Source organism: Ptychodera flava, chromosome 16 (genome assembly GCF_041260155.1).
Source record: "Ptychodera flava strain L36383 chromosome 16, AS_Pfla_20210202, whole genome shotgun sequence".
Lineage (NCBI taxonomy): Eukaryota > Metazoa > Hemichordata > Enteropneusta > Ptychoderidae > Ptychodera > Ptychodera flava.
In genome coordinates, this window is record NC_091943.1 from 40365554 (window position 1) to 40389395 (window position 23842).

The window sequence follows — 23842 nt, forward strand, 5'->3', positions numbered from 1 at the left end:
CCTTCTGGACAATCCGCCCGCGGCCGCTAGGGCGGCCGCCATGCCCTTCAGGCAACAAGTTGCTCACCCACTCAAAACCTTAGAGGGAACACTGTATATGACATGATCTGGCAAATTGATAAACTGTGATACAAATGCACATAATAGCTATCTGGTCAATATAATAATTCTGTATATTGCCTACCTGTACATGGAATGACCTGGCCAGTTGATAACAACTCTCTGCTTGGATGCCTTCATTCTCAGTGCCATGGAAGGCATGCAGAGCCAAGTGCTGCATTTGCTATAGTCCTGTATGAACACAAATATTGAAATCATGTTCTTGCAATATCAACAATGGCAAAATAACTGATTTTCAATAGTAAGAATAAGATTACGGTGATGAGTAAAACATGCACCAAATTTTGATGCACAAATGTTATTTCCATTATCAAACTTGGAAGCACAATGATTGAAACATTTTGTTTCAATGTTATCAATAAGTTCAACCTTTAAAATTCCTTTTCGTGTCTTAATTTCCTGATGTAGACAGAGGCATTCTACCATAACATAACAAAAATGACAAAAGCAAATAAGGTCTCCAACTTAGGTACTGGAGGTCATCTTAAGGAACATGCATATCAACTTTTATAGCAATGGGACAAGCCTAAATACATATTATAAGCAAATGTCAACAACAAAAAATAGCCAGAGAAGGCTTGATAAAAAGAAAAGGTTGGAGTGGGGAAAAAAATGTACAAGGGATCTGGTAAAAAAGTAATGCTACCTCATCAATCTTCTAGACCCTACCCCCTTCTGAATATCAAATGTTCCACCCCTTGGTATTACATAAGGCCAGATGGCAGGAAATGTATTTACAACCTTAGGGATTTTTTAATTAATGCTATGAGTGCTATCATTTGAATGTTAAAAGGCACTTAAGTTAGTTACAAATTGTGAAATGCCTTCCACTGTGGGGGTGATAATGACATCTGGAATTATCCTAGATCCAAATTTCTCAACAGTTCTTGTGTGTCTTACATGGAAAAGTTGTAAAAATTGGTCCGCAATGAAAAAATACACCTCAGCTTTGTTTTCTGGATCAAATTTTCCTACAAATTGATACCAAATATGACAAAATTTTGTTCACAGCCTTCAAGACTATCTCACAACATATGGGTTGGTGTAGGTCATTTAAGGTCACAAACTGAGAAAATTACCTAAAATATACAAATTTGGGGGTTTCCCAACACTTTGAGCAGAAAATTTATTTAATAACATCCCTTGGGACTTTTATACCAAATTACAAAGCTATCAGACAAGTAATTTTGAGAACGACCAAAAATGATAAAATTGTCATAAAAATGCAAATTTGTATACTTCAGGACAATTTCCACATATCTAACTATTGTCATCTCTGGAAATCTGTATACCAAATATAAAAGTTGTCCGTCCAGGGGCTTTAAAAAGAATATATTTTTTAAGATTTTTTGACCAAAACTGACAAAAATTGCCCCAAAATAGTAATGTTCCCAATTTTGTCATAATTTCAACAAATTAGAAGAGTAACACCCTTGGAAACATCCAACCAAAATTTGAGAGCGATTGGGCTGGCAGTTTCAGAGAAGAAGAACTTTTACTTAATATGAGAAAAATCACCAAAACATTCAGCAAAAATACAAAATTCAAGATATCTTCACAATATACATATAACTGTATAAGGTTCACCTAAGGTACTTGCCCACTAATTTTCAAAGCAATCAAAACAGTGGTTCTTAATTTTTGACCATTTTCACATTTTGTAATCTCATTTGCATAATTTTGGCAAAGCAGACTTCATTTGAACAAAATCCTGTCTATAGCCAAGGATGCATCCACACACCAAATACCAAGCTGAAACGTGCAGCGGTTCGCATGTTTTTGATGTTGACGGACATACTGTACATACGTACGTACATACCCCCGGTACATACATACAAACACCACCGACTTCAGCTTATACGAAAACTTCACATTGGTATACCAAATGTGAGCTAAAAATATGGTTAGTACACGTCACAAAAAGTCAACCGATACTGCAGGCCTCAAAAAAATTTTTCAAACTTACTAGCCGTGGGACAAATGATTTTTTGCCCGAGAGGAAGAATTACTTGCCCTAAATTTCTAATAACTGTACTAGTAATTTGTAACAGAGAGCAAGAGGGCACCATTTTACAAGTGGTATAGCCACATACTGATGACGTCAAATCGCCGTACACAAAACACAGATGCCTTGTAATTATGCCACTGTGTATCGTGCATGGCGATTTGACGTCATCAGTTTGTAGGTATACCACTTGTAAAATGGTGCATGCCAGCAAGAGTTTTGGGCATATTAAGTGAATTCAAAGAGGGAAAAAGCAGATTCAAACATGAACTACATCTTGTTAAAATGAAGGACTATTATCAAATCTGAAATGTAGCAGAAGAAATGTGAGAATACTTTAGTCTTTTCTATAGACTTGTCATCTAGAAAACATCTTTGAATATGGAATTTTTCCACAACCTAATCCAAATTAAAATATTTACATAAGATCTATAAGATTGTGTGACTTTCAGATTTTCTCCATTAAATAATGTCTTTAATTTACAATGTGCATGGCTGGCTGCTGCTCTTTATTATCAAGCTGAGATCACAAACAACTGCTCTGCTAGTGTTTATCTGCCAATGCATACGCACTTGCAACCTGTTTACATGTTTACTCACTGAGCACAGCCTTTCAAAGTTTTATTTTGATAAATGTATTTTTGAAGAAAGCAGATTCAAGTTACGTTTTTGTTACTCTTCAGTGCAGATTTGTTTTCTGTAAGTGAGAGCTGATCCCTAACAACCAAGGTCACGTAATTTGAAACTGTCTGCATCTCATGCACTATGCAGCTGCAATATTAGCTCTGCATGGCAGGGCTGTGTGTTACCGGCGTTATATATGGTGAGAGGCCGTATAACGCCGGTAACACACAGCCATGCCATGCAGAGCTACGGCAATATGTGGCCTCCTTGGTCGACTGAGCCCATTTCGACTACGATGTAAACTTGTACTTTTTCAACCGAGGGTTGATTAATTAATTGAACAGTAAGCATTGCAGAGATCCATGGCTCTAAATAAGTTTACATTCATTTACCAAGCACATAGTGCAATTACACTATCGCATGAAGCCGATCAACCGTCATACACTGCACAAAGAGAATGGCAATCACTGTCAAGGGCATACCACTTTTCGGCACACATAGAAAACAGTGAGTTCACTCTGTGTACGTCAGAGAGAACATGTCGCAAAACTCTATTTTTACGACTTTTTGTGTTTTACAACAGCAAGAACAATTTTGTGATGTTGAAATGCATATTGTGATTATATCAATGATTGCTGTGTTTTTGTTCCCTCCGACAGAACTGTTCTGATATTGATGCCTGTACTAGTGGAAACAGTGCCTGTGATGGATTATCTATCTTTACCAATACCATTGTAAGTCGTCATTTATCAACATCAGTTTCATTTCTCAATTTTACAACTTGTCACTACGAGTCGAAGAAAAGTGTGACACGGTCATTATGTCACTCATATTTCCCCCAGCCGAATGAAGAAAATATTAGGGAATAATATCTAATTATGTAGGAGAAGATAGTTTGACAAAAGATGGTAACTGTAGCTGTTCCTTGTGGAGTGTATATAGCTTTAGAGAATACAAACAGGATAGAAAGTAAACTCTTACATCCATCAGATTAATGGATGTTACCATAGATGACAATTTATCTGACAGACAAAATATTGGTCATCTATCTGATAATTTTTTCTGGCATGCATGAATGCTTTTCCAATCTTTTCCATCCTTTTCTGATTAACAGGGCAGTAACACATGCGGTACGTGTCGCTATGGATATCTAGGCAACGGTTACATCGGCTGTATCCCTGGTGATTACTGCAATGTTCGAAATAATCGGTGGCAATGGCAGCATTTGCCACCAAAATATGCCAATCTGCCACCAAAATTTTTTTACTGGTGGTATTTTTCTGCTGCTAAATTTTGGGTTATCATGTCGTTGATCCTACGGCCTGAATGAAGGAACACTGAAGGTACACGCATTGTCTTACGGCGGAAAAACTCATTAGCAAAACATAGGGCCATTGTCCCTGAAGCTACTATAGACATGGATACAAAATTAAGTATTTCCTGACTGTATGAAATTATCTCACTACGGTCATCCTAGGGACATGTAAACCAAATATTAAAGCTGTCTGACCAGCAGTTTTGAAAAAACAAGCGGCTCAACAGTTGACAGAGCTCTGCTGTGTTATGCAGAGAATAACCTTTTGTGACACATGTATTGATGAAGAAGGTGGATATCTTTGATAGCTCATTTCAGGATGGCCTGACCAAAAATGGAAAAATTCCGTAAAAATACAGATTTGCATATTTCATCAGACTATATTAGTCTATAATAGCAAATAAACGAGAGTTAATTACATTCTAATTAAAGTAAACAAGACTTGCTTAAATCAAGATTTACGTCATAAAAAAACAGCATATCTGTCAGGTTATAAAGAATCTTGAGCTGGTTATCTTTTTAATATCAGTATTTTCATCCTATTAACCAAGCACATTTTAACTTTCAAATTAACATTGTAAGTAAGTTCTGTTGAATAAGTTGAGACTGTACGTACTCAGAGAAAGCACACTGAAGAGACAAATGTTTGAAACTTAAGAAGTTCAAGGTCATCAAAAGCATTATAAGGAATCATGTTACACTTTCATTGCACTGTTTACACAGATTGCATAACTGCTATAAATAGCACATGAGGAATCTTACAGCCCAGCTTTACCATAAAAACCCTATCACTTTGACCAATCTTTTAATTGACCACTCTATTTTTTTCCTCAAAAAGTAATCTTATTTTATCCTTACCAAGTCACCATAAATGGAAATTAGAACTTTCTCTGTCTCTATTTATTTGACCACCCTATCATGACAAACTATTATGAGCAATTTCTTTAGGATAACATAAATGGTGGTTCAGAATATATCAAAGTTGGGATTCAGGAAAGTTGCCTTTACATGTTTTAATCCTCAATTCACTATGAACTGTCAAAAAAAGTTGAACTTTCTGATAATTCCACACTATAATTATTTTGGCTTTGATGATTTCCTAATTAGTTCAATTACTTAAAATCATATTCATTATTTTTTTCTGGGTGAATTGATAGGGTTTATACAGTACAAGAATTACATACAATGTAAGTCAAACTTTGACCAAAAATGACAAAAATATTCCTTAAAAATACACATTTGCATATTTCATCACAATTTGAACAAATCTAAGTTGGGTTATCCCTAGGGACCTGTATACCAAATAACAAAGCTGTCTGACCAGCGGTTATGAAGAAGAAGATTTTTTACCAAAAACACCTTTTTTGGCATTAATTTGCCTATTTTCAACAATATCAAAAAATTAAAAAAAATAGTTTCTCAAAATCATATTTTTCATCTACACAAGAAATATCAAATCAGTAAGTACTGCGGTTCTCAAGATATTTGAGTGGACGGACGCCTCATAAACGGACATACATACATACATACATACAGACTGACGACGGACGCCGGACGGATACCCATCCCAATAGCTTCTATAGACTATAGTCTATAGTAGCTAAAAACCCAAACTAATTGCGACATTTTGGCATGGATGAAAACATAGTGTGAATTTTTTGACCAAAAATGGTAAAAACTGCCCCAAAAATACAAAATTACAGATTTCATCAGCAATTCAATAAATATTACTAAGTTCATCTGTAGAAACCTGTATACCAAATATCAAAGCTATCAGACCAGTACTTTTTGAGAAACACATTTTTTGACCAAAAATGGCAAAATTTGCCCCAACAATACAAAATGACAGATTTCATCATATTTTCAGTAAATATTTAGTTCATCTGTAGGAACCTGTATACCAAATTTCAAAGCTATCAGATGAGTAGTTTTGGAAATACACTTCTTTTGACCAAAAATGGAAAAATACCGTCAGGACAGTGTGCTCACATTCGGTTTGAATTGGTAAAATCAAGAAATATTTAAACCAGAAAAACAAGAATAATATGACAAAATTATGTTCACAGCCTTTGAAACTGTCTCACAACATATCCTGGGTTGGTGTAGGTCATTTAAGGTCACAAACTGAGAAAATTACCTAAAATATAAAAATTTGGGGGTTTCCCAACACTTTCAGCAGAAAATCTATCTAATAACATCCCTCTGGACTTTTGTAGCAAATTACAAAGCTATCAGACAAGTCATTTTGAGAACAAGTTTTCTTGACGAAAATGACAAAATTGTCTTAAAAATACAAATTTGTATATTTCAGGACAATTTCCACATACCTAAATATTGTCATCCCTGGACATCTGTACACCAAATATAAAAGCTGTCTGTTCACGGGCTTTAAGAAGTAAATATTTTTTAAGATTTTCTGACCAAAAATGACAAAAATTGCTCCAAAACAGTAATATTTTGTCGTACTTTCAACAATTAGAAGGGTAACACCCTTGCAAACACCCAATCCAAATTTGAGAGCAATTGGGCTAGCAGTTTCAGAGAAGAAGAAATTTTACTTAAAATGAGAAAATTAACCAAATTATTCAGCAAAAATACAAAATTTGAGATATCTTCACGATATTCATAAAACTGATTTTGATCAACCTTATGAACCTGTATACCAAATATCAAAGCTATCAGACAAGTAGTTTTTGAATAAAAAAATTTTTGACCAAAAATTCGGAAAATTGCCCCAAAATTACAAATATGAAAACTTCAATTCAATTTGTATAAACTTGACTAAGGTCATCCTGAGGAACATGTATACCAACTTTCAAAGCAATCAGACGAGTGGTTTCAGAGAAAAACATTTTTTTGACTAAAAACTGAAAAAATTACCCCAAAAATAGAAACATCCAAATTTCATCCCAAATTTTAAACACCTAATTTAGAATACCTAAAGGAACCTGCACACCAAGTTTCAACCCTATCTGACCAACGGTTACAGAGTTATAGCAATTTGCAGGGTTTTTCCTTTTTTCCCCTCTTTTCGCATATTTTTGACACTGACAAGTTCATTTGAACAAATTCACATCTACACCCCTAGGTGCACCTGTACACCAAATACTAAGACAGTAGGTGCTGCGGTTTAGGTGTTTTTGATGTGGACGGACATACATACATACATACATACATACATACATACATACATACATACATACAGACATGCAAATCGGATGCAAATGAACTGATTCAGCTTATACGATTACCTCACATTGGTATACCAAATGTGAGCTAAAAAATTGCCCCAAAATTACAAAATTACAGATTTCATCATAATTTCAATAAATATCATTTAGTTTATCTGTAGGAACCTGTATACCAAATTCAAAAGCTATCAGATGAGTATTTTTGGAAATACACCACTGCGGGGCCAAAGGCCCCCCATTTTGTTTCATATTAGCGTGTCACTTTTTCGCCACACATACGTCGTGTACGCGTACAGTGAGTCAAATCCGCCTTTGACGCTATGTATTAAATTTCGCCAAATTTCCAAGCTGCACAGCTTAATATTGATGGAAGAGTTGCAGATTCAATTTCCTCATATGTTGACCTTTCCATTATGATGTTTTGGCAATAATTTCATGAAGGAATTATGAAAATACAAATGTGATAATTATTCATATGCAAAAATAGGTGAAAACACAGTCAACAGCCAAACGATCGCTAACTCGTCATTTCATAAAAATAAGAGGGAAACTCAAAAAAGTAAAACGATAGAGTTTTAGTTAACCTTCATGAGATGTGCTATTTTAAATATCGTAAGAAATTACAGCGAAATGAAAAAGTTAAACCAATGGGTTTTTTCAGATAGATTTTTCATTTTACGATGCGGCGAATAAGCTTTATTTCCCGAAGAAAACAATGGCGTGTAATATACCGAACAGATTGCACACTTCTCATCGGTTCAAATTCCTCAATTTTGAACGAATAATGATGAAAATTGACATGGTGATCCTTTGATTAATATACAAAATTCCTATCGTTTTAGATTTTTGAATTTTTTCACGAAAATTGTTTTATTTGAATTTTATTTATTCCGATCACTGAAATATACTGTTGCCGTCAATGATTTGGCGAGCTGACGGCGTGTACATATGCAGAACACGGGCCTTAAATTGACGCATTTTTATCAGTATGCGTCTCGTAAGTTGTACAGACCAAATGCATGTCATGTTGTTGTAATTTATACCAAATTTTGGCGAAAATCAACGATGAAAATTCCAGTAAATTTGAAAAATTACACAGAACGGAGGAGAACGGGCGCAGAATCTCCACTGTAATCGTGCAGTGAACGTTATTGATCGATATCCTTTTATCGGAAATTGATACATTGTTGTCGTGCTCACTCGCAGATCATATTCAGCTCACAATGGCGCCAAACTTGCAAAGAGCGCCAAAATGTGAACGCATCGCCCAAACTGTAAAAAAGTGTCGACGATTCAATCTAAGTACAAGAAACCAACAGATACGTTGATTTTATGCTATCTAAGTCAATATATACGGGTTATGTGGACATATTAATGATTTGACCTCGACACATGAGCCCGTACGCCAGCAGATTTCGATCGATATTCTATTGAAAATAAATTGATACAATGTTCGCTATCGTCACCAGCAACCGGCCGAAAGCGCTCTCAGGTGGAATATATGCTTCGCGGAATACGAAACATTCAGGCATACGTTCGTCCCGCAGTGCACATTTTTTGACCAAAAATGGCAAAAATTGCCCCCAATATACAAAATTACAGATTTCATCAGAAATTCAATATATATCACTTGGTGCATCTATAGAAACCTGTATACCAAATTTCAAAGCTATCAGACCAGCACTTTTTGAGAAAGACATTTTTTGACCCAAAATGGCAAAAATTGCCTTACAAAATGCAAATTTGCATATTTCTGCACAATTTGAACAAATATGGAATAGATCATCCCTTGGGATCTGTCCCAAATATCAAAGCTGTCTGATTGTTAGTTTTGAAGAAGAAGATTTTTAAAGATTTTTTTACCAAAAACAACAAAAATTGCCTTAGAATACAAATATGCAAATTTCACCCCAATTTGAACAAATCTGACTGAAATCACCCTAAGTAAATTGCATATCAAATTTCAAAACAATCAGACAAGCAGTTTCAGAGAAGGAGATTTTTTTACCAAAAACAGCAATAAATGCCCCAAAAATACAAATATGCAAATTTCACCAAGATTTGTACAAACTTAGGTGAGGCCACCCCAAGTGAACTGCATATAAAATTTCAAAGCAATCAGACTTTCAGAGGAGAAGGCAATTGTTGACAAACGATGGACGACGACAACGGACAACGACGGAAGATCAACCTATTTGATAAGCTCTGTGTCGCTGACAGTGGAGCTGAAAAGCTGGATATAATTTACACAATGCAAATGCATAGATCACAAAAATACTGTTATTCTAGCTATTGGAAGTACAGAAGATAAATTTCTAAAACTTCACATGAAGATGACGAAAACAGTAACGTGTAGCAGAGTACCTATTACATGAAACCATTTCCAATCACGTTAAAAGTTCCAGATATGGACAATATGCTTTTACAACATCTTAGAAGGATTCAGTGACATAACTCACGATTTCTCATTAGATTTAAAGTGCATCCTAAGATTTTTGGTTACTTTACCTGGTCACCAGCTGTTACATCTTCATATCCAATACCATGAGGGGTGTAGCCTTCATAGCCATCAGCGCATCCAGCACATTCAAATCCTGGAGCAAAGTTGAGACATGTGGATGGATCCCAGCATGGCTTGTGATGAGCACACTGGGTAAATACAAAATACAGTAAATTTAAGCGTACATTCCCCAAAAATACACTGGACCAATTTGGGATTTAAGACCCAGTTACAACCATCATTTTATCTGGCTCTCTTGGTCATCATGGTATGTACGGTCAGACTAATATACAGCATCCAGGGGATATTATGATCAACAATCACATAACACATCAAACATGTGAAACAAACTGTAAAAATGTGGAAAAATTTACCTCTCACTCCTCTGTCAGTTATTGGTCTCCCTCCCCACCCATGCCCACATCCATCCCAATGCCCCCCTCCTCTCTCCTTCATCTCCCTCCTCTCCCTCTCTGTTTGTCTATCTCGTCTGTCTCTGTTTCTGTCTCTCTCTCTGATTTCCTTACCTCATCTATGTCATTACAATTGACACCATCACCAGTAAATCCATTCACAGAGGTGTGTTCCACGCCAGTGTTCACACAGACAACAGTCTCATCAAAGCAGGGACCAGGGTCTGCCAGGCATGGGCCTATATAGACACAGCAAAGAGTACATGTATAGAAGTTTGCTGCTATTGAGCTTGTTTTATTGAAATTAATTATACTTTAACAATAGCAGTCTCACATCATACTTATCTTGAATAAACAGGCCATGCTTATCGAAAGTTTAGCAATGCCGAAAGCAGCAATGCAAAGAATACATAAACATTTGTCAAAACCATAAATTGCAAATCAACAAAAATTCAGATAAAAGTATTCACCAGCTGGAATATTTTAGTTGAATTAATTGCCATGTGCACTATAAATTCACATTACTTGAAATTTTTCCATTTTATTTACAGATTAAAATGGTAGTAAACTTATCAAATAATTGGCACACATTATTAGTATATATATTGGTAATCATAAGACAATTAACAAACAATAGTGTGTTACTTCTCAGACCTCATTAACAAAGTGATTCAACCCATTGCTTCCTGTACTACAGTTGGGGCATCTACATCTACATGGTCATGTGATGGGAGGATACTGAAGTGGGGAATAACTAACACTGTGAGACAGACAGCTACATGATCTACAAAGTGTGCAATCTCCAGCTGACCACTCATGTGGCTCACAGGGGGCGCACTTCACCTTGGCCCTGGTGCTGGTATAACCAGATGGACAACATTGGCACTCTGCCTGGGCAGTCAGGTTGTTGTAAGAGCCTGGTTCACATAGAATACAGTGTTCTATCACCACACAAAAAGAGAAAATATGCAATCTAAATTAGAATGACTTTTATATTACCATGCCATGTCCGTCGAATTATAATTGGTCTAGCTAAACCATGTGACTGACTAAAAATTCATAGTACTGGTAATCAGTCCGGGTTATGTCCACATAGAGGATAGTTGGGAAAAGCCAATGGCGTACCTTATATGTAATGAGGTTAAGGCAAGAACCAATCACGTACTGTATATGTAATGACGGTTAAAGGTTAAGTGGGTTCACTTTGAAATGTTATGCTGAGATCGCGATCTGACCTGACAGATCCACCGTGACCAATCGAATGAGAATGTTGGCTACCCGGAGGTGTCGAGTCAATTTGCGACGTTCTACCGTGTTAAAAATTGTAAGGATTTCTTCAGGAATAGTTTTCTGAGTTTCTTTACCCTAGACCATGTTCGACAAAGAGTTATTGGACGTTTTTCGTACTCTTTACCAGCTTCTGGTTAACTTCTCGGTGATTGATTCTGCACACGTTTTTCTGAGCGAAGGGTCAATTGTACAGGGAAATGCATGGTGATCGAAAAAATCATGCTCCATCGTGCTCCGATCATTGACAAGAACAGTTGACCCATCGTTGCAAAGCTTGAAACATTCTCCATGCTACAGATGGAAAGGTTAAATTAAATTTGACCAAAATTAGGCGATATTTGGCGACAAATAACTTGCTGTAAATTTACAAGGGTCAAATCCTGATTTCTAGGAGCGGTACCTGGCCAGGAAAATCATCCAAAGAAGTAATATTTGATGTAATAACCATCAGTGTCAGTCGCCATCTCGACCGTACTGAACATTGTGCATAACGTCTACATCTAAAAACTACCCAGTGCTAAAAATAAAGGGTGAAATCTGGCCGAAAGTTTCGAACTCATTACAATCTGCGAGCCAAGGATTGCATGGTTAATTATTCATGACGTTGGCAGCGGCAGGTTCGCTGATTGGTCAATCGTAATATCCTCTCTATGAACATAACCCGGACTGGTAATGATATTAAGAACTCACAGTATCGTAAACATTGTAACTTTGCAGCTAAAATGTAAATTGTGATTTTTACAAAGATCTTAAGCAAGCAAAAAATAAAGTGGGACACCTGTCACTTGTGGATCAAGTTTGGACACTTTTGTCCGAAAAAAAGTCATCGTTGATGACACAGTCCCCACTTGTTAATGGGTGCTTTGATTATAGGTCCTCAGAGAGGATAGAGTCCTCTTCATTAGGTCTGTGATAAAAATACTTTTGAATAAATTTGCTTGATACATGTCTGAGTTGTAGTTCAGGACATGAAAAAATCGTAATAAAAAGGCCACATGGTGGCCATATTCGATCGAATCACAAAACAAATCAATGTGCATATGTATGACATAGGTCAATGTCCTTGTACCAACTTTGATTAAAATCGGTTGAAATATGCCTGAGTTATAGCTTTGTACATGAAAAAATCATAACAAAATGGCCGCACAGCAGCCATATTGGATCGTATCACAAAACAAATTAACATGCATAAGTATGACATTGGTCAATCTCCTTGTACCAACTTTGAATAAATTTGCTTGATACATGTCTGAGTTATGGTTCTGGACACGAAAAAACGTAATAAAATGGCCACAAGGTGGCCATATTGGATCGTTTCACAAAACAAATCAATGTGCATGTGTATGACATAGGTCGATATCCTTGTACCAAGTTTGAATAAAATTGGTTGAGATATGCCTGAGTTATGGCTCTGTACATGAAAAAATCGTAACAAAATGACCGCACAGCGGCCATATTGTGTCGTATCACAAAACAAATTGATGTGCATAGCTATGACATTGGTCAATGTCCTTGTACCAAGTTTGAATAAAATAGGTTGAAACATGCCTGAGTAATGGCTCTGTACATGAAAAAATCGTAATAAAATGGCTGCCTGGCGGCCATACTGGATCGTATCACAAAACAAATTGATGTGCATAGCTATGACATTGGTCAATGTCCTTGTACCAAGTTTGAATAAAATCGGTTGAGATATGCCTGAATTATGGCTCTGTACATGAAAAAATCGTAATAAAATGGCCGCCATATTGGATCGTATCACAAAACAAATTGACGTGCATCTGTATGACATACGAAGTAATCCTTGTACCAAGTTTGAATGAAATCGCTCCAGGCATCTCTGAGATATCTGCGTGAACGGACGGACGGACGCACGCACGCACGGGCGCACGCACGCACGGACGCACACACACACGCACGGACATGACCAAACCTATAAGTACCCCCGGACTGTGTCCGTGGGGACTAAAAATCTACGAATTAATGAAATTTTTACAGCATGCATAACAACATTTGTGTAATACAAGCTCTGGGGCTCAGTTGTCTTTTGCGTAGGAAATTTTCATAAATTTTGGTGGTTTTCTTGGGTTTGTTGACAAATTAATGGAAATGTGCCCTAACCATTAAAGTTTGTTTATGGGCATGAGCGAGAGAAAAGCCAAACTAACGGGCTTGGCAAGCCTCGTCCATTAATTTCTGGTTTCTTTCTTGCCCTTGCTCATAAAGAAATGCTAATGGTAGGGCACATCTGGCTAAAGTGGAGGCCCTATCATTCTTTGCACTGTAACTATGGTAATCAATCTTATAATTATTCTAATAACATTTTGTAATTGCAGGTTTGAGTTGATTGGTTTTGTGATATTTTCAATGTGGTTCTTTTTTTTTGAACAATGTCATCTCCGCATCTCCATATGTCTAGATGGCATTGTCAGGACTAACTTTCTGGAAAGTCATACATCTTCTTTTCATTTTCTTTTCTGTTTTTAGCATGAACACCTTTGTTGATTTCACAAAGGAAGAAAAAAAGATCATGAAAACAACTTCAGATTATTTTCCATAATCTAGGAATAACATGAAATGCACTGCAAAATGCTACTGGTATGTACTGGTAGTGTCTTAAGCTGCATGTCAAGAAGCTGTTGTTCTCACAATCTTTCATAATACGTGTTATCTATCTTGTACTATCCATACCTGTGTCGTAACCCTTTGAGTAGGTACCCTGTCCGCACACTGTCAGTACACCACTGAAACAAGCTGTACCTGGTCACACAGTGTACATGTCGATGGGCATACAGATGTTTCATTGCAGTGGGCATGGTGGTAGGTTGGGCACTTGGTGGCATATCCATCCACACACAACTGTGAATATTCAGACAAAGAGATTCTGTCAAAAGATATACCTTTTAGTTGTTTAGAGAATCAGTTCATGAGATGAATACTAGAAAAGTCCAAGACAAAATGTCCATTGCAGTACTGGTATATAATAAAATTGTACTTTCAGTAACAAGTGAATAAAGAAAGACAAGAAAACTCATCCTTCTTTGTCATTTTTGGTGATTTTTTTTCTCAAATTCTGCAAAATTGTCAAAGTCTGCTGGTCAAATTGGTGCAGTTACAAATGTATGATCATCTTTCTAAAAATTGAGTAAAGCAGCTTACAAACTATTGCTTCAACTTTGTCTCATACAAAGCAGTTGCCGTTCTATCCATTTTTCAGTTCTGTTTAAAAGTGATTTCACCAAGATGCTTACCCAACCAACGGGACATGAGACACATTCTGACGGATGCCCAAAGGAATGTTCACTTGGTGATCTGTCACAGTTGTTGTCAGGGGGTCACATTGACCACAGGGACGCTGTATACCATCTCCAAGACAGTAGTACGCGGTCTCACAACTCACACACTCAGTGTCATCTGCAAGGTCAAAATGGGGTACCATTTATTGTCATTGCCTGTGGAGAGAAAATTGTACTGCTGTACTCTATATCACAATATACTATTGTTGACCGAGATGTAGTTGTTAAATGACTGCATCTGAACAAACCTCAAACTTGAGTACGTTAATGCATGGGATGGGCACTGAACGTCGAACGATGGCAACGGACACTGTGCATTAACACCCACATACGAAAATTGTGGGTTTTTTCACAATTCATTGGGCCAATCTTCACCAAATTTCCCATGCATGTAGGATATTAGTTGCTTTAACGATTGGTTTGATGGCATGTCATCGTTATGTTGTCACGTGACTTGAAATTGCCCCCGAAAATGAGACATTTCGTGAACGCTATTATACCTCAAATTCCAACTGTGAAATGAAATATATTCCATTGAACAGTTGATTTTTTGAGTACAGACGAATGTATTCTGTTCGCTTTTTGTATGGCACTTGAGCATTTATGATTAATACCTCTCAAATGTAGATTATTTCCTTACGATTTGAAGTATTCGCGGTATCTCCATTTTACGGGTTGATTTTCAAACAACAATAATGCGTGCCTCACATTGCCAGTACATTTTTCCATAAAAGATTCCCCTAGAAACCTAAATGGAAAATATGTTTCTTCAAAATGTTGTTTTGCAGTTGGAATTCATGAAAACGTGTAGACTTCTGACCTGGAGATTTTAGCGATCGTACGACCGAATTCCTTGGTAACAAGGCTACACAGTACGCATGCTCTGTGTCTAAGAAAGCCAAAACAAAAATGGCTGCGCCCAGTGATTTCCCTTTCGATATACCCTTACGGGTAATGTTTCTGCGTAGCCAGGCGATTTCAGTGGAATTATTTGCAAATTAACAAAAACTACGAAATAGGTATAGTATATTTTAGCAATGTTCTCGCTCATTTTTTAAATCTGCAATAAAATAACTGGTCATTTACACGTACAATGGGTGTTGTGATGGTTATTTTCAAACTCAAATCATCATGAAAAACACAAAATATACGATTTTCGTCAAAAATTCTGGTCAATGCATGACATCACAATGCAAGCGTATGGCTATTTTGCATACTATTTTACACATACCATTTGCATAAAGTACAAGATTTGCTAGAATTTTGGCGGACTTTTTCAAAAAGCTGTCTGCTGCTAATAAAAAGCTGTCTGCTACAGAGTGTTTTTCCGTTGGCATTTTGATGTAAATTTCTGGATATTTTGGTCATGATGGTGTGTTGTGGATTCTTTATTGTCATTGCTGCACGAAGTACAAAGGAAGTCATGACAAGTAAGAAGTCTATGGTGTGTCAACCATCTAAAAATATCAGCATGCAGGAAAGGTATGGACGATATTGTAAGACAATGCATATTCATCACAGTACATTAGTTAGCAGGGACAAATTTCGGCGGCAAATTCCAACTTTTGAAAAAATGCTGTCAGTAAAAGGCAATTGGGAAAAGTACAATGCAAGTGGAGAAAAACAACGTTTTCTGACACATTTTTCATTGAGTGCATGGCAAGGCTTGCCAGATTACAGGAAGCGAAGACACACTGCTTTTGATTGCACTGCTTGCAAGACAACAGAGGCTGATGTTTACAGACTTAACGTCTTTTTTTTTGGAAAAAAGTAGTTGTTCCAGTGATAAGTGAAGACACTGCTGCCTTATCATCAACCACCATGACATCACCCAAAATGAATGAAAAATCACCAAAAGTTATGCAGAAAGAAGTAGCTAGGGTAGCGGGATATATATATGACAAACTGAACAGTGCATTTCAGCAAAATTACAATATTGAGTTTAATAAGGCTTTAACAAAGGTACACTCAGCACAACTTCAAAAGAGAAAAACACCAAATCAGATAAAAGACCTCAACAGAAAAAGAAAGAGACTGTACAAACAAGAAATAGAAGATAAACTAACGGAAATGATAAAGATCTGCAAAATGTTCTTGCATCTGGTCAGTAATTTTCCAGTTATGACCCTACTCGTCTTGCAAACCATTATGAGTGTCTTGATGATGCTACTGATAGAGTATTTAATACACATTAGCTGGAAAAACTGGGCAAGAAGTCTCCTCGCAACGCGGTTGGGCATCTGGAAAAAAGATGATGGGATAAAGCATTATTCATGAAAGAAATGTCTGAATATAAAGAGGGAGCAGATGTCAACTGGTCAGCCCTGAGAAGAAAATACAATGTGACCTAGCTGTCTTGGCAATCCAACCAAAATTGCTCATAATGCTGGTCAAATCTTAAAGGCATATGCAGAGTCACAGGGTATTGATGTAAACAAATTTAAAACAACAAAGGAAGTCCACAGCAGAGAATATGAAAGGAGAGTAAGAAGAAAAAAGTTGACGGGACCAGGGGGAGAGGTGACCGTACCCCAACCAAGGAGTGCTAAAACACTGCAGGAAACCCTGAAAATGAAAATCCTCAATGGTGAGGTTGAAATAGGTGAACTGGTGGCACCAAAAACATTTCTAAAAGAAACAATTGATAAAGATGGCCACCTGAAGGAAGAAACCTTCACGGTATTTGCAAGGAAAACACCATTAAGGAAGATACAAACAACAGAATTGAAGAGGCAGGAGAAACTTGGTGTGTTGCGGGCAAATACTATAGGGTTATTCACAAAATACGGCCCTGTATGGACGAGGGCTCAGTGAGTGACGTATTGGACGAGCCGGAGGCGAGTCCAATACGTCACTCACTGAGCCCGAGTCCATACAGGGCCGTATTTTGTGTATAACCCTATTACTATACACCTCCCTCCATTAATCGTCCGTATAAACTAATTCTATGGTAAATTTTGAGGGATGCGGCACGCGCGATATGAGTGGAACGCGCGCGATTGTTGAAATAAAATTGCTACAAACCCCTGAAAATGTGCGCGTCGCGCGTCTCCGTATTCGGGACTCCGCGTACTATACAAAATACGGAAAGTTATTGGACGGTCAAACTCCCATAGGTTACGGCAGTAGGTGTATAATAATGATGATTATTTTGACCATCTGGAAGAGGAGGAACTGAAATAGCGGCTTGTGGATATAAATGAATATGACAACAGTTATAATACAACCCAATTAAGAGAAAAGCTAAAAACATTGCAGCGGAGACGTCATTTCAAGAGGTGGCATGATCATGGCAGCATAGCAAACCACTCACACATTGTATTCATGGTCACCTGGCTGTATGACCCAGCCACATTCTACACCCGTGCAGTAAGCAGATCCATGGTACAGATGTTGATGTTCAAGCCATTGTTAAAAAAACCCCATCTTTATATCATGGAAAGATCAGGTCCAACAGATGAAGAACAACTTGGATACATTGACAACCGTATAGAGGACTTGAAAACTTCAACAACACCAGTGTCCACTTATGAAATTCGTGTGAAATTTGATGACATCGACAGGTTTTTCCATGGAGATGGTCCGGCACAAGAGTTTGAAGAGGGTCAACAGAAAGGTGGCCATTATCAATGTGTGTGTGTGTGGTATTGATGTACGTCGGAATAATGATCTTGTGCATGCATTTAGAATTCAACACCTCTCAATGTCAGAAAAAAAGGAACTGGTCACCAGTGGTCACACCTGGAAGACAAAAAACCCAGGAAAAGTAAAGCCATACCAAAACCTGAAGGTTGATTCACTGAGAAAAGAACTCTCAAGTCAGGTCAGGAGTATGAAGAGACAGCACTGAAAGATGAGCTCAAAGAAAAACTGGACAAGGTACTCCATGGTATGCAGAGAGTTGATTCATGCACTTCTCTACAAGAATGAAGATGAGGAATTAAGCAATATAACTACAAAAACTATGAGACTCTAAAGACCGAACCACTACACGACATCAAAGGTAATGCCAAGAACATCCTTGATGAATTACCACATCTTGTCAGTAAAGTGGAAAGAGATGAGTTGGAGAAGTTTATTCAGGCAGCATTAGGCAATGCAGATGAAGTACGGGGATCTGACATAAGAAAAGCAGTTATTCTAGTTACCAAGTATATAGAAGACAAACAAGTAAGAGGCAAAGTAAGTAAAGATATATCAACCTTAATGAAAACTCTGATTGAAGTAAGTCACATCTCCTACCTGCATGACGTGTACAGATGCCCAAAACTTGTCCTGCACCTGTACAACATCACATTCTTACATGGACTTCTGTGCATCAAATTAATAAGTAAACCAAAGACCATGACACAGAGAAAATTTCTCAGGAAGATATTATCATAATGTGGTTGTTCACTTACCAGAGCAGTACAGGATCATTTCCCTTCATTCCTCCAACACTGAAAGCCAGGAAAGGGTTTTCAATACCATCCGCAGGATTACCAAATCAACGTCTTCAAAACGGCCTGGAGAAATTATTGGAAATGTCTTCATCAGATTACATGCAGAAGAATAAGCAAGACTTCCATCTCCCACACTTGATTCTGAAATTTCAAAACTGGGCAAGTCTCTTTCCTTTGGTGGAAATACAATCTTTCCATTGAACTTGATGAGAAGGCATGCCTTGATACAAGCTCACATGGAGAGAATTAGTGACTACATCATTAGAGGAGCAGACATTTGGTGGAGCCAGAGAGATGATGTAGTTGAATTCTTTGATGGGACTAACAAACAAGACAGTAAACCAGTGAGTATCACAATCAACTGCTGGAGAAATTTGATCTGCTTATCAGAAATTTGGAAATTAAATCACATTCAGAAATATACATATGTAATGATCAGTCCTTTAATGTGTCATGAACATTTGAAAAGCAAACTAATTAGAAAGCAGTTGTTCAGCACAAAACGGACTTGGTTGACCATGACTGTAAAGAAATCATGATAAAAATCATTACAATGAAATACTTTGCTGTTTCATGTACATACATGTAGATGTGTCAGATTCAATGGTATTGAAAATAATTGACAAACATCACAAATATACTTACCTGGTTAAGTAATACTGCATTCATCCACAATAATTTGCAGGAGGGTCCAATACTCAAACACTTCAGGTCATCCACTCTCAGTGATGTCATGACCTCTGTGAAGCTGACCTGGAATGAAATCACAGGTAAGGTGAAGAAAGGGCAAATAACCATACCACTTAGACGTGTCAGGGTATATTCTAATGACAGACTGGTTGAAACTCTTGACCTCACACATGTACATGGTGGTTGGTAATCTACAATATACTTAGATATTATTCCCTAATATTTTTCTTCGTTCAGCGAAGGAAAATACGAGTGACGTAATGACCGTGTCACCACGAGTCGAAGACGAGTGGTGACACGGTCATTACGTCACGAGTATTTTCCGAGCTGAACGAAGAAAAATATTAGGGAATAATATACTTATCACATGCACAAGCCAAGAATTCGTTATTTTTTGCAAAATAAAATAAGTTTTCCATGACGATTCCGCGTTTAAACTTTTGAACTACTTTAGGAATAAATATCAGTACGCCGTACACAAGTTGTCAATCATTTCCAGTCGTTCGTCGTGTGCGTTAGCGCTCACGTTCGTTCATGTGTGGAGCAAATGACAGCTCTCGGTCTACACGCAAAGTTATACTCTATTTCAAAGATAGCATAGTCCTAGAAATTTATCACAGACGAAGATACGCTATTTTTCGGGAACAAATATCGACTGAATCTCGACGGCTCAAACACAGTAAACGTCGCGCCTGACCCTGTTTGAAATGCGTACGGAACCCGGAACCCACGGTATACAGGTTATACGCGACCAGCTTCGAGTTCGTTGTTTCCGCAAATTATTCGCGTAGTTCCTTCGGAATATACAGGCAGTACACTCTTGTGTTTACATTGTTCGGATTAGTAATGTCGTAGTCTGTGAAAATATCGATTTCATTACATGACTTTTGATCGTGGGAGAAACATCGGCCGCCATGTTGTTTGTTTACATATTTACGAGCACACCGAAGATCGACAAAAAAAGGTCCGACGCACCAAAATTGATGACATAGACGCGGGTTGTCGTGACGTAGAACGACCAGAGAATAAATCCCGTATTTTTTGTTCGGAGACGACAAACTTGGCTTGTGCATGTGATAAAATCTGATATACTGTGCATTGTCTAAGTTAAACTCAAAATTATGACAAAATAGAACAATACTTTGTCAGTACTGTATAATACTGTTAATGAATTGGTTATACAAGCACAAAACTTTGCTAATTTAAATTGGCCTCCATTCCCACACACTCTGCTTCTGACCTCCACGGACTATAAAACAATTGTTTGTCTGATCGAGTTATCACTCTGAACAAGAAAACACCAAGGGACATGACCTTGTGTAAAGTTTAAACAAAAATGGTTCAAGTATGATATAAAATTGAAGAATGCCAGAGAGATTCCCATTAGATTTTGTCCATTGAATTTAGTATTCATTATAATTCTCTGCAGAGTTATTAAAATATAACTGTATAATTTTAAATTTTGACATACTTCTAGAATGCCATGAAGAACAGGATGAACTTCCTGTAGCAACAGATGACACAGCAGAAGAAAGTTACAGAACAACTACTAGTGACAATGAGCCGTATGGTATAATGACAGAGGTAAATTTCTTCACAATGTCCATTATTATTTTGCTCCATACTCAAAACAACTGAACACAGTACTGGTATATCATTCTTTGTACATTACTTTACTATCAAATTGACTTTTGGCTATATGTACACTAGCCTGTGTGATGCATATGTCATACAAATAGCAGACCCCCCCTCCCCCCACCCCCCAAGAAAGGGGAGGTAGTTAAAGGGCAACTATCTGTAACTTGGATGTTTCAGAGTTTTGTGTAAATAAACTACAGTTCCTGTAGTTCTATCTACAAAATCCTAGAAGTATAATTCAAGTTTTATGCTTGTCAACGACACATATGTATGTTTACTGACCATTGTTATTCACAAATGAATTCAAGTCCTGACTCGAATACAATTACAATGCTTTGAGCAGTAAAAATGTTAATTTTGAGCACTTGGGCTATACTTGAAGGCTACTACATTTAATACCGCTTTAAGAGCCAACAAGAAATATGAGTAATACTGAAAAATATTCAAAACATACAGATATTTGAGCTTTAATGTGCATTTTTACTTTTACTTTTGTCCCATACAATTCTTTGTGTCTCTAGAAAATGTATTATTGTGGTAGTGCCAACACATGTGAAGCTGTAACATACATAGTCATTTCCAGACCTGAATTCCTTTAGCAATAATAACAATGTCAGCTACACATAAACAATGTTGACAAGTCAAACTGATTTTTTTGTCATGTTCAAGAACAGTCTTATTGAACAAAACTACTGAAAAGGTCTCAGAATTTACACCCATTATTTTAAGAATAACCAAAAGAAAAACACTTACCTTACATGTAGATTACTACAGAAGATACTGTTGGACCAATTAATGATGATGATAATGATGATGATGATGATGATGATGGTGATGATGGTACTTGTGATGATGACCTGTCACCTCCAGGCACATTAACAGCACCCAGCACTGTGAATGCAAGAACACCTGATGCAACACAGCTATCGTCAGTGTTACCTGAAAACAAAAGGCAAGATACAGTGAGCAAAACAAGCAAAACTGTTGAATATCTTCAGTCTATACTGGGAAACATCACAGAGGTTGAACACTTTACGAAGTGTAGAAACAAAGTTGATACTTGCAATGATTAAATGTATAAGGAATACAAAACAGCTAAAGCAGTCATTGTTACTAAATTACTCAAATATCACAGAGAAGCTTCTCAGAAAATTACAAAATGGGAGCACCAGTTTTGAGTAGATCACAGTGGACAGCTACCAAGTATTGTTAACTACAAACAAAATAAAGAAATATATGACATACACCAGAAAAGGGAAATTGCATCAAAATTTCTTCAGCATTGGGAAATAAAATATTGATCAGAATTAACAAAAGTTATACCCTGTGAATAGGGTTTTGTATACTACTGGTATTGTAATTGTCATAATTCCTGTAGTAGACACTGTCAGCTCTGAGCTGACTCAAATTAATCTAGTGTGACTTGAGTTATTCACACTTGAGTTAAACAAGTTGTGTGCCAATGTGAAATGAGGGTAGAGGAGCGTAGACTCCGCCAGTTGTGTCAATGGGTGATTACTTATGTATGCATTTGCATAAACAAGTGTCTGAGTCTTTGTTATCAGTTGATGGTAAATCACTTGTTTTATATGAAAAATTATGACAGACAGCCTTGAATCTTAATTTTGTTGGGGTAGGTCAGAGGGATTGACACCTTGTGTTGGTCTGACTGTAGGGTTTGAGCTGTTGAATGTTGTCAGAGGACTGACCTGGTCCAAGTCAATAGATCTGAACCTAAGCTACATATAATAGTAATGGTACTAAGGAATGTACATATTTCTTATCATTGTCTATACTATTTCTGTGTATTTTCACACTTAAGATATCTAAGTAGACTCTAAGAGTGGGAATTTTTCAGGCTGCCAGTTGGTTTTCAAACCAGAATTGAATTAAATACTTTTGATTATTCACTGTATAATTACAGTACCTTCCCTTCCTCCTTGTAATATAAATTTACTTCTGAGACAAGTCAATTCATTGTGTTGGCAAGATGTATGAAAACATCTTTGTGTTTGATATGTGTAAATCTCATGAAAGGTATCATTGAATATGACTCTCATTGATTGAACTAAATAATAAATTGATAATATGTACACATACCTTTTCATGGTAGTCATAGTGACATGTTGATTATGAGTTGTACATTTGTACTTCTTAAGCTCCTGAGAGAACACTTTCTGTAGAAAACATCAAATAAAAAGTAAGTGAAATTGTATTGAAAATCGAGCTGTATGCACTTGTTATTACTTGAGCCAAACACTTTTTCAAAGGCTTGGGGACCATCACACACACACACACACACAACACACTCACAAATT

General features: G+C 37.0%; 1 protein-coding gene, 2 long non-coding RNA genes and 1 pseudogene across 7 annotated transcripts in view; 1 reads left to right on the forward strand and 3 right to left on the reverse strand.

Annotated features, from left to right (window-relative positions):
* Nucleotides 1-280, reverse strand: part of LOC139114841 (RNA polymerase-associated protein CTR9 homolog) — a 91893-nt pseudogene extending 91613 nt beyond the window's left edge.
* Nucleotides 281-10311: 10031 nt separating this feature from the next.
* Nucleotides 10312-23842, reverse strand: part of LOC139114844 (uncharacterized) — a 45611-nt gene continuing 32080 nt past the window's right edge. Inside the window, exons 4-7 of the long non-coding RNA XR_011547974.1 lie at nt 14710-14872; nt 14150-14317; nt 10928-11109; nt 10312-10407 (exon numbers count right to left, since the gene is read on the reverse strand). This is a non-coding gene — a long non-coding RNA (uncharacterized lncRNA). The remainder of the gene's footprint in view (nt 10408-10927; nt 11110-14149; nt 14318-14709; nt 14873-23842) is intronic.
* LOC139114834 (uncharacterized) lies at nt 16489-22420 on the reverse strand. 2 transcript variants are annotated; one of them, XR_011547958.1, is made up of 4 exons: nt 22278-22420; nt 19842-19949; nt 19155-19259; nt 16489-16994 (listed from the first exon to the last, which is right to left on the reverse strand). It is a non-coding gene; the product is annotated as an uncharacterized lncRNA (long non-coding RNA). The 2 variants fall into 2 exon arrangements; XR_011547959.1 differs by lacking the exon at nt 22278-22420 and adding an exon at nt 20767-21010.
* LOC139114833 (uncharacterized) lies at nt 19924-23746 on the forward strand. Of its 4 annotated transcripts, none has more exons than XM_070676780.1 (3): nt 19924-19966; nt 21364-21470; nt 22289-23746. In XM_070676780.1, exons 1-3 carry the CDS (start codon nt 19930-19932, stop codon nt 22595-22597), a joined length of 453 nt encoding a protein of 150 aa, XP_070532881.1. In that variant the 5' UTR covers nt 19924-19929; the 3' UTR covers nt 22598-23746. The 4 variants fall into 4 exon arrangements, 2 of the variants coding, with proteins under 2 accessions (XP_070532881.1, XP_070532882.1); XR_011547956.1 differs by lacking the exon at nt 19924-19966 and adding an exon at nt 20135-20850; XR_011547957.1 differs by lacking the exon at nt 19924-19966 and adding an exon at nt 20135-20626.

Bases quoted from the DNA above. Each gene is read 5' to 3' on its own strand.
- LOC139114833 (XM_070676780.1), top strand. From the start codon at position 19,930: ATGACCTCTGTGAAGCTGACCTGGAATGAAATCACAG. The intron at 19,967-21,363 runs GTAAGGTGAAGA...ACATACTTCTAG, and splicing joins GACCTGGAATGAAATCACAG to AATGCCATGAAGAACAGGAT. The intron at 21,471-22,288 runs GTAAATTTCTTC...CCTTACATGTAG, and splicing joins CGTATGGTATAATGACAGAG to ATTACTACAGAAGATACTGT.